This window comes from Girardinichthys multiradiatus, chromosome 10 (assembly GCF_021462225.1).
Source record: "Girardinichthys multiradiatus isolate DD_20200921_A chromosome 10, DD_fGirMul_XY1, whole genome shotgun sequence".
NCBI classification, from domain to species: domain Eukaryota; kingdom Metazoa; phylum Chordata; class Actinopteri; order Cyprinodontiformes; family Goodeidae; genus Girardinichthys; species Girardinichthys multiradiatus.
The window spans coordinates 27608794-27620027 of NC_061803.1; the positions used below are offsets into that span (position 1 = coordinate 27608794).

Genomic DNA, 11234 nt, shown 5'->3' on the forward strand with positions numbered 1-11234 from the left:
ATCTGACCTTCTTGTATGCAAAGGCTAGAAATACTTTGTGAAAAAGTGCTGATATCTATTTAGAGAATAGATCCCTTACTGTCCTTAAAGTACAACAAGGTTACTAGATGACTAAATAATCTGAAATTGCTTTCTCTTGCAGAAATATCACCACTGTAAGTCTGTAGACTTTGTAGATAGATATATTTCCATCAAAGCGAGCTCAGCTTCACTGTTCGTGCACAAATATACAGCATCAAAACATACTGCCATCGCCTTTGAACTTAAAGCCCAACAATAACAGTATTTTCAACAGTTGCACGATTGTTTTTTACTCGTCTACTTGAGCTTCTAGAAAGAATCTGGCAACATGTCACAACTGTGAGTGATTCTGTCACAGTACTTGGCGTGCTGATGAAATATTCATAAAGGCACCGTTTGAAGGTGAATTTAGCAGAGGCCACTGGAACTCCGTGAAAGACTCCAGAAAACTCCAGCAGGTCCATCAAACATTCTTATTTGTGTGGACCTGGGAAATGTCTCATTTTTTAATGTTTTGTTTCCATGGAGCCCGGGAATAATAAAATACATTCATGAGCAACATTTCCTCGGGCTTTCCAACGCTCCCCTTTGGGTTTTGTCAGCTTTTTCACTCATTTTTAGAACAATATTATTTGCTTGTGAAGCAAGTAAACTGATCTATGAATCATTCAGGCATAAAAGGCTTCTAAACTCAACCAATGTTAGGGAGAGGTGTTTACAGCAACCTTTTAATTTGGATGTTTTGGTATTTTCTCTCAACATGCTGCCAAAAGATTAATGACAAATATTTTTAAAAAACAGTTGTACATAAAACAGTATATCAATTTATTTTTATATCATAAAGTGAGTCTCAAACAGCTGAAACCTTGGCATACAGTAGACGATCAGCTGACGAATAACGCATTACTCTGCTTGTGAATCAAATTGTTAGAATTGGTTCTCACTCCCTAGAAATATATGTCCTATGTAAGGGACACAATAAGCATGTGCAAAAGGCATTCTAGTAAAATAGGACCAAAATTAAACCCTATTTGTGGAGGAAAACCAACACTACAAACAATGTGCAACCATGAAACACAGTGGTGGCAACATAATGCTGTGGGTATGCTGTTGTTCAGTATGGACAGGGAGGCAAGTTAGAGTTGGTGGGAAGGTGGATGGAGCTAAATACAGAACTTTCCTGGAAGAGAACCAGTTAGGGCCTGCAAAGGATTTCAGAGGGGGACCTGGGTTCACCTTCTAAAGACGCTAAACCTACAGCCAGAGCTACAAGGAAAGGGTTTAAGGTTTAAAGCAAAGTCATCTGTTGGAATGGCCTAGTCAAAGTCTGGACTGAAATCCATTTCAGAACTTGGTGCAAGACTTAAGCGTTGCTATTCTAAGGTGTTCTTCATCATATTTCACTGTTTGTGGTATTTTGCAAAGAAATGGCAAACAAATTCAGCCTGGATGGTCAAAGCTGGTCAAGACATATCTCAAAAGATGGCAGCCCAAAAATTTAAGACCATCATTTTTCCCTTTTGATTTTCCAGTTTTGCAGCCCTTTGTTTTGGTCCATTATAGGGCTGAAACAATGAATCTGATTAATCAATTACTGAAATAATCATCAACTAATTTAGTAATCAAATAATCATTAACTGGAGTATACAGACTTTAAAACATGCCATTTGCTGAAAGAACAACCCACCCAGAGCAGTAATTAGGCCAATGTATACATTTTGCATTTAAGATGAAAAATCTTCTTTGTCTGTAAATATGCGCTACCCAGAACTCCTCAAGAGGCATAGTTTTAGTTTTACCTGGACCAAATTCTTTAAAAAACCTTCGTATTAACAACTTTTGCTATCTGATTATTAATCGATTAATCGAAAAAATGGTCGACAGATTAATCGATTAGCAAAATAATCGTTAGTTTCAGCACTAGCTCATTATAATCCCAATAAAACACATTGAATTTGTTAATATAACTTGACAAAATATGGAAGAATTTAAGCCGTGTGAATACAAAGATCTGCCGCAAAGGTCCCAAGGTCGGGAATCGATCCACAGATGGCTGCGTCGAGGATTAATAGCCTCAGTATGTGGGGTCCACGCTCTACCTCAACAGCAATCGCTGCCCCGAAGATTTGTCATTAATCCAATAATGCAAAGAACTGATCCCTGCTGAATGTCATCAGGGATCTGCCCATAGCTGTTTGATTAACAAAGGCTATACAGTACTGTCAGCCATCTCCTACTGCTCAGACAGCCTTTCACCGTTATCCCTTGAGAATGCTCAGGCAAAGCCAATGCCCAGTGTTTAAAAAGGCCTAAATGTTCATTTAATTTATCAACTGGCCATTATGTTTGTCTTCGTCTTATCCGGACAGATATCCATCATGACTGTAATATCACATCCAGACAAGAAGCAGACAACCTGTTGCCAAATAGGTGACGCCTTCCCATCACAGCAGGGTGATATAATGTTAAATGGAGAAAAACAACCACCTCCTTAAGCTGTAAGCTATTTTGGGGAATCCCCACTAGAAAAGCATTCGATGATTTAGTGACTAACAGCTTATCAAGTGTGAGGCCAAACAGAACAGCCCTGGGCTCTACAGATAAGCAACACTGGTGAGGATTTCTAAATATAGTAAATCTTTTTTCTTTCACTTAATTATGTAAACATAAGTGCTCACTTCATCATATGTGATCAAGTTTTCATCATTTCCCAGGATGGATTTGGAGAACTATGCACAAAACATCAAGTTAAAAAAAGCTGGATAACACAACATCCTTGTCATTAAAAAATCCCTGACTTTCATGACTCATTTTTAAATTCCCGTCTGCATTTTTTAAAATAAAAAATTCTGGACATCTATTTTCAGACTGTGGGTTAGGGCCACTGCGTAGACATCTTTTTTTTTATTTTCTTTGTTAAAAATCAAACTCAAAAATCAAAGATAACATGGCAAATCTATAAGGATATGTATAAATAAAAAAGGACTGTATTTATTAGGCGTTGGAAGAGGTTTGTCCTTGAAACAAAATTGGAAGAAAAAAAACTAATCATTAAATATATTTAAAACTCAATAAACCTGCAGTGACAATCTGAAACCTGCAACCTACTGATACAACCTGTGAATGAATGCAGTGTGTGTCATGACAGCATGGAGAATATACACTACCTCACAAATACTCGCAGTCCTTTAACTTTTTCATATCTTGTCATGTCACAGACACAAATGTCAGTGTATTTTATTGACATTTTACATGATGGACATAAATTAGATTAATGAAATATGAGATAAATAAATGAATTAGATTATTTACGAGGCAGATAAAAGTAAATATAGAAACTGAAGTTTGTGTCTATTCTTCTTTTTAAAATAGGTCCACCTCAGCTGGATATACTGTAGAGAACAATTTCAAGTTTTGCCACAGAATTCTAACTGGACTTATATTTGGACTTTAACTAGGCCATTCTAATACAGGAATATGCTTTGATCTAAACCATCCCATTGCAGCTCTGGCTGTTTATTATTCCTGTCCTGCTGGAACAGGTTTTTTTCCCAAAATTACTTTTGGTATTAAGCTCCATCCATCTTCCCAACTCGGACTGTATCCCTTGTCTGTGCATCTTTGTCGCATGATGCTGCCACAGCCATTCTTCACAATAGGGATTGTGTTTTCCACTAGGCATAACGTTTTACATGTTCTAACCGGAACACCTTCTTCTACATGTTTGCTGCGGGACGCATGGCTCTAATGTGAAAAAATATTAAACTTCAAGTTCAAAGTGTATTAATGAAGTCTTTTGAAGGAGCAAATCGCCTATAGGCACAGTGCCAAAGACACTCCTATACATTGAAACAAACAAGCTCTAAGTTCTTTCGAGCTTTTCATTTGATACCTCTTCTGGATATGTCTATTCTATTTGTGCCTAAAGAGAAGCCATCCAATGAAATGAAATTACAGGTTGTTTCATGACCTCTAAGACAAAAATGCCTGATTTCAAATGATAATATTTTTTATACTTGTCATCTTGATTCTGTTTCCTGTGACAGAACTCATCAGTGCAGCACAAATAGCACAATCTAACAGCTCCTAAACAGAAGGACAGACATGGGTTTTTTTTTACCGTGGGTGAACAAAAATTTTAATTTGCAGGAAATAAATGAAAGTGCTAGAATAGACCAATCTATTTGTTTAGGGTGAATTCACTTGCTACGCTTTGTTAATTTGTGCCAGTCAGTTAAGATCAATGAAATTACTCACTCCTCCCTCTGAACCGGCCAGCGCCAGCCCCCTCTCAGCCAGCCTGCAGGTCAGATGCAAAAACATTAACCCATGAAGCTGCATGGAAAGAAGAAACCAAAATGAATTTGCAAATCAAGGAACCAAGACAGGCTTCATTTTTACCTCCTGAGGGCCTGAGCCTCCTCACTCGTCACCACGCCATCCGTGACAGCTCGGCCACACTTCTGAGGAGTGCAACCTGAGGGAGGAACACAAGGCAGCGTTTTACAGTCTCCAAACGCAGAGAAACTTAAAGCAAGAACACTTAAGTGCATGAAAATGCCACAAACTTCTGGGTTCTGCTGCGACTTTCTGACGGACGTTTTTGTTCTAAGTCTAAGCTGGGTTTTCAGAACTCTAACCATATGCTTCAAGGCTGGACTGAAATGAAATCGATTTACACATTTCTTCACAATACACTGCTCAAAGATATTACAGGAACAATTTTCAGAGTATAATATCAAGTCAGTTAAACTATTGATCTAATAAGTTAAGTAGTAGATGGGGTTGTTAATTAGAGTCAGCTGTTTTGGCGTTAATGTAATTCTCAACAGGTGCACTAAAGGGGCAACAATGAGATTTTTTTGACAGCTTTTCAGGAGTTTTGCATTTGACCAAAGTCAGTGTAACTACTGGTAGGATGAGGCGATACCTTAACCCTACTTAGGTTGGACTGAGTGTTTGCCGTGTCTTTCTGTAGTTTCAAGAACATAGAGGAGATTCCAAGAGACAGGCAGTTATCCTAGGAGAGCTGAACAGGGCCATCAAAGGTCCTTAACCCATCAGCAGGACCGGTATCTGCTCCTTTGTACAAGCAGGAACACGATGGGTGTTGCCAGAGCCCTACAAAGTGACCTTCAGCGGGTCGTTTTCTTTTTCTTTTCCTGCTCTCGGTAGAGGTGGACGCTTTTCCTCTGTCTCCCGCATCCCTCCCATATCTGCCCTGCTTCATCTCTGTGTCTTGTCTTTTTTGGAGCCTCTTTTTGCATATCTTCCAAAATATGGATTTGGTCAGCTGGTCTCTCAATGCAATTGATCAAATTTTCTCGACGAGAAGACAGGGGTCGGGAGAGCCCACTTGCCCGGACGGGACATTTTTCTCCGGATACAAGATGGACTCCTGGCAGAAGTGGAGGATTGTGTGTTTGTCGATAATGTCAGTCGAGGATGTGGAAGATGTGTATATAATTGGATGTTTGATATCAGGATTTCTGCTTTTTGGAGTCAGCGGTTACCTGGCATATCGAGAAATTCGGAGAATGTCAGCAGCTGTTCTGGCCATTGTGAGGCTGCCTGGAATGTATGATGGGATCTTCAGAGCGATCAACACTCAGACTGAGATGTTACGTGAGCTGAATCGCAGACTGGATGTGATCCTTACACAGGATCACAGGCAGGTTGCGGTTCCTGGACTCAGGGGTGAAATGGTATAAATCTTGGAGAAAGTTGTTCACTCGGATCTGGTGGAAAGGACCTGGAATTTGTCTATTTGGATTCGCCTTTGAGAAGCACCAGCGAGACTCTCAAGGCTGACGGAAAATTAAGAGTCAGCCTAACCCAAATAATTATTGTTTTTCTGAATCTGACTCCCCTGCACGGCCTTGATGGCTGGCTATCTTCAACGTCTCCTGGAAGTTATGTAAACATGATGCTCTGCTCCCTCTGCCCCCTCCCTTCCCTGAGGACATCTGTGGACCTGCTCAGAACTTTGTGGCCGGTTGATGAACCTTCCAACCTACCATCAAGGACAATGGCCTCTGGGACAGTGCTTCATGGACTTACTTTGCACACACACACATGCTCAAGATAAACATATGCATCCCTCACACCACCTTCACCAATCCCGGCATGATGTTGTTTTGCATATGTGTTGCTTCTTTGTGCTGAGGTTTTTTACAATCTCAAACTGTATCCTGCTAAGGATAAAGTGTGAAATATGATTTTTTTCCCTTTACTTACCTAATGTGGCCTCTTTTCTCATCTAGCAAGAGCAGCGCCTGTGAGTGGGCAGCAAAGCCTCGGTGACCCGTCTCCCCCTTGTCTTGTGTCATGATGTATGTTTGGATGGGTTGTACTGGAATTCTAATTTCCCCTCGGGGATCAATAAAGTATCTTTTAATTGAATTGAAGTAGGTGTCTCTAACTAAACCATTAGAAACAGACTTCATGAGGTTGGCCGGAGGGCCCAACATCCTCTAGTAGGCCTGACCTACTGTGGATCACGACTGGCATGTGCCAGAGAACACTGGAATTGGCAGGTTCAGCACTGCCACCCTGTTCTTTTCACAGATGAGAGACGGTTCCCTCTGAGCTCATGTGACAAATGAGACAGGGTCTTGAGAAGCTGCCTGCAACATTATTCAGCAATCGTTTTTTGATGGGTCAGCGTTGGTCTAGGGAGGTATATCGACAGAGGGACGCACAGACCTGTAAAGGAGAAACGATGGCACCCTAACTGACATTAGCTATCAGGATAAAATCCTTAGACTTATTGTTAGACCCTTCGCTTGTGCCGTGGGTTCTGGGTTCCTCCTGGTGCATGGTGTAGGTAGTTCGTGGAGGATAAACGAATTGATGCCATTTACTGGCCTCCATGCTTCCTTAAATCCAATAGAACATCTCTAGGACATCATGTTTAGGGCTATTCAATGCCACCAGGTTGCAGCTCAGACTGTCCAGAGGCTCAGTGATATCCAGCCTGATTTTTCTTTTTCACTTGAGGTCTGATGGATTTTCAAAGTGTTCCTTTATTTTATTTTAACAGTATATAATAGTTTCAAACACTGCTCTGTTACTTGCTGCAATCCATTGTGAGAAACTACGGCTTAAACATTCCTGAGCTCTCAGTGTCTTCATGTTTAAAAACACTCAGTATGTAGTGCCCCCTGGTGGATAAGAGAGTACGGCATCGAAGAAAAACCCAACCAGGTTTATTTCCGTTTTGCTTAACTTAAAATAAAATAGTAATGTGATAAAAATCATTTTATACAAATTTTGTTTATTTTTTTTACTTATTCCGTCAACATGATGACGACAGTCCAACAACTGAGATCTGACAGTGAATTAGAGAAGTTATTTATCAATCCACCCCTGGCTGGTTATCAGGGTGTGTTTTTAACACATTTTGACATGACTATAATCCCACAAAGTTGTAAAAGATCAGGAACACTCGATCGGAACATTTGTACTCAGCATTTTGAAGGACGTTTACCCTGTTTACATCTCAGAGATTTAGTTAAAAGTGCTGCAGACAGTTGAAGTGAGAGTGAACATGAAAGTACAATCAAATTAACTTTCTAAGACCTTCAGAAAGAAAACAGCAGCAGTTTATGAGTCTGGTAAAGGATTTAAAGATGCCACACAATTATTGGAAATCAGCAATACTACAGTATTCTACACTATCCCCAAGAAAGCGGGCTGCAAGATGCCTGAACAAGTCTTCACAAATCCTAAAACGTCTTCATGAGACCTACAAAAGGTTCTTCAAACTATTAATATAAAAAAATATTTGCAAAACGAAGTATCACAAGATTAACTTTCATGGATGGGTATGCAAGGACAAACCTTTTGCTCTACGAAAAACATAAAGGCCAGAATTAAGTTTACCACAAAGAACTAAGACCAGGACATCTATAAAAATGTTCTTAGGACAAACTAAATTACTTGGAAACCACAACAGAGGACATGTTCAGCATGAACCAAATCCAGCTCCCAGGTAAAGCACCTTATGCTATGAAGCAATGGAAAGTCCTGGGCTGAGTCAAAGCCCAGATCTTGGTCTTACTGAGCTGCTGTGAGATGACTTGAAACAGGCTTTACATACAAAAACCTTCTCCTAGCTGAAAGCAAGGAGAAGGGCAAACTCTCTATAGATTGATATAAGAGAGGCCACCAGAACCATCTTCCTGATGTTATTTCAGTAATATGACGGCGTAGGATATCATAATGCTTTCCTAGGCAAGAAAACCTATTTTTGTTGACATCTTTAGCTTAATATTTAAAAAAAGGTTAATTTGACTTACATCGGCTTCTTTTCTAGATATAAAAAATAAGATTAAACATTGAGATGTGAATATTTCTTTTAAAAAAAAGAGCTGAATATATAATACAGAATCCAAATTTTTTTGACATGTCTGTATATGTTCTAGATAACATTATTATAGCTGTAATAACTTATATTTTACATTGGGGCGGCAATAGCAAGGTTGCTTTCCATTTATAAATAAAGAAATTAGGTTGTTATTGATGTGTTTTCAGTTGACAGTGTAAATAAAATGAAACGACAGGATTTTTACTCAAGGTTATCGTCCTGTGAAAAGGGCTTCCTCCCAGCCCTGCCAACACTTTTCCCGACTCAGTCTGCTGTACAGACCAGAGCCTCACCTGGATAGCGTTTGTAGTTCTCGTAGTCCTCCGAGCACTGGACGCTGTAGACTCTGGGCTGAGGGGAGATCATTTCTTTCCGGCCGGCCAGCGTTTCTGTGATGTCACTATCCAAGCAAGCAAAGTAGAGCCATGCGGCGACGCCACATGCACACAGAGCAACCAGGAGCAAGGCCAAGAGCCCCCGAGACCCCCGCCAAGAGGACCCCTGCCTCAGGGCGTTTCCTCTGATCAGAACAGGAAAAAAGTTTGGACCATCAGTTCAGTGTGAGTGACATGACAAGCACAACATAACATACACATTCAAATTGCATTTGTTTGCAAAAAATTATGGTTTGTTACTAAGGCTGCATGATATAAGAAAAAACTATATAGGATAATATTGTTGTGTGTTAAGATAACAATATGGCTCGCGATAAATAAATGATTCACAAACGTTGATATCTTTCTGGGTTCAAACCAAACAGACCCAAGATAAAGAGCAAATTCATTACTTCAATCTCAACAGCAAGGTTCTGTTGAAAAAAGTTGCTTCTGGCCCATGTCTGCCGTTTTGGCAATGCAACAACTTTGTTGGTGATTCTTAATGACTTGACCATGTTGGGACCACAGCCATGGGGACAACAGGAAAGGCCAGTAAGAACTTTTCTGGAACTTTCAAAATAAATCGCATTAACCTACTTCCAGCACAGCCAGAAACAGGAGGAGTAACAGCGGACTTCCCGTGACGTCACTGTCCGAATAAAAACCCCGCTTTTGCAACAAACTGATCTCTTCCACGCAGGTCCCCAGTGAAACTGGACGGAAGGAAACAGCGCACTAATGTCTCATTGCTGGCAAACAGACATAACTCTTCAAACTGGATCCAAGGGTGTCATACGATCACGCGATCATATGCACTAGGTTAAGTAGGAATGAATTGCTGTTTGTGTATCAGGTATTCATTCATGAACGCGGGTAATTAAGGTACAAGCGTGGCTTGACTTTTCTCTCTGAGGTCTACAGAAGCAAACTGTGTTCCAGAGATTTCCCAGCAGAGACCCTGTCTCTACGACACCGAGTGGAACAGTTTTCCCGGTCTGAAGGAAGGACCACATCACAGTTTGGTCGGCTGGCAGAAATGTGCAATTTGGGTTAAATGGAAAGAGAAATCCTCCTAGGTTGTTGATGTCTCGATTGCAGCGATTTTTGCAGCTGGTAAAACGGTGGGGCCACGCCCTTTAGCCACAACCAGCTGATCGCCCCAAATCTTTAACAAAGGGTCCTAAAACTCTGAGGTGGGAACTCAGTGGAAAAACTCCAGCAATAAAACTGGAACAAAAAGTGGTCGGGCGAGGCCCAGACCGAAGTTGCTTTGAATGGAAAATTTTTAAAGGTCCAACTTCTAACTCCTGGCTGATTTGAGATCAGGGACAAACATTAAACACACACGATTCAGCAGCGCTTGTACACTAAATCAAAACACAGCTCAGCATAACCCACTTCAATCAGTATTGCATGCAACAAGCTGATATCTTGGCATAACTACTGGTGATTCTACATCACCTTAACTCTGCCTCATCCTGCCCAGACCTCTAAATGTACCTGTGTCAGAGAGGAGAGAGGCAGATAACAGGAAGGCTGAACATATTAAAGTTGTTCTGTTTTATCCCTTTAAGCTTCTTTTCTGTCTGATATTTTAGCTTGTTAGATTTGGATATGTTGGCAGCCTTTTGGAAAGCACACAAGACTGGTGAGATGTTAAAAGCTTGGGATTTGTTTTCTCCGCAGATGTTATGGTGAGCTGTCTGGTGTTCCTTATTTTTAGTTTACCATTGTTCTCAAACTGTGAAGCTTCCATGGAGCCACTGTATTTATGTTAAGACTGAATTACACACTGGTGGGCTCTCTGTAATAAGGTGAACTCTGGAGTCAATTAGTTGCACTTGATTGTATTTAGGGGAATCAGAATAAAGGCGGGTTTTATTTGTAAATAGTTTGGAAAACTATGTAACACCTCCCAGTTATGTACTACTCTATGTTGGTGCATCACATATAATCAAAATATAGGCATTTCAGTTTGGTCTTGTAACATTACAACACGAGAGGACGTTTAAGGGATGTAAATACTTTCCCAAAGCATTGTATACTGGAAAAGATTATACTTAAGCTATTAGAGATTTTGTAAGACCGCTTTTTTGTGGTTTTGTTTTTCTTATTTAAAATCCGTGTATTCGTAGCGTCTAAGTCGTAAGTAAGCAGGTCAATCTGATAAACTTCTTTTACTGGAATTTTTGCCCCATTCAGCGTCCTTTTTGGTGCGAAATTAGCCTTGTTTGATTAGCTTACCTTTTAATTTTTCTCTCTATCTCTGCTGCATTCGGGCCCTTTGGGTTCCTCAGTCGTAGCAGAGCCATGTCGCCTTACAGCGTCTCTCAGCTAGCATTCACCACAGGTGTTTGTTGACACACAGCAATCATCCCGCACACCCCGCCAACAGCTCGTACCGCAGCCACAAGCTCCCCACTTCCTGCTACCCCTGTGTCGGCCCACGCCATTGGCTCTCTCCGAAG

The 11234-nt window shown here is 40.6% G+C and overlaps 1 protein-coding gene across 1 annotated transcript in view; it reads right to left on the minus strand.

Annotated features, from left to right (window-relative positions):
* Nucleotides 1-11205, minus strand: part of uts2r2 (urotensin-2 receptor 2) — a 39185-nt gene extending 27980 nt beyond the window's left edge. The window contains exons 1-4 of the mRNA XM_047376789.1: nt 11011-11205; nt 8683-8909; nt 4423-4498; nt 4279-4321 (exon numbers count right to left, since the gene is read on the minus strand). Coding sequence (XP_047232745.1) covers nt 4279-4321; nt 4423-4498; nt 8683-8909; nt 11011-11078 — 414 coding nt within the window. The 5' untranslated portion in view covers nt 11079-11205. The remainder of the gene's footprint in view (nt 1-4278; nt 4322-4422; nt 4499-8682; nt 8910-11010) is intronic.
* Nucleotides 11206-11234: the final 29 nt, after the last annotated feature.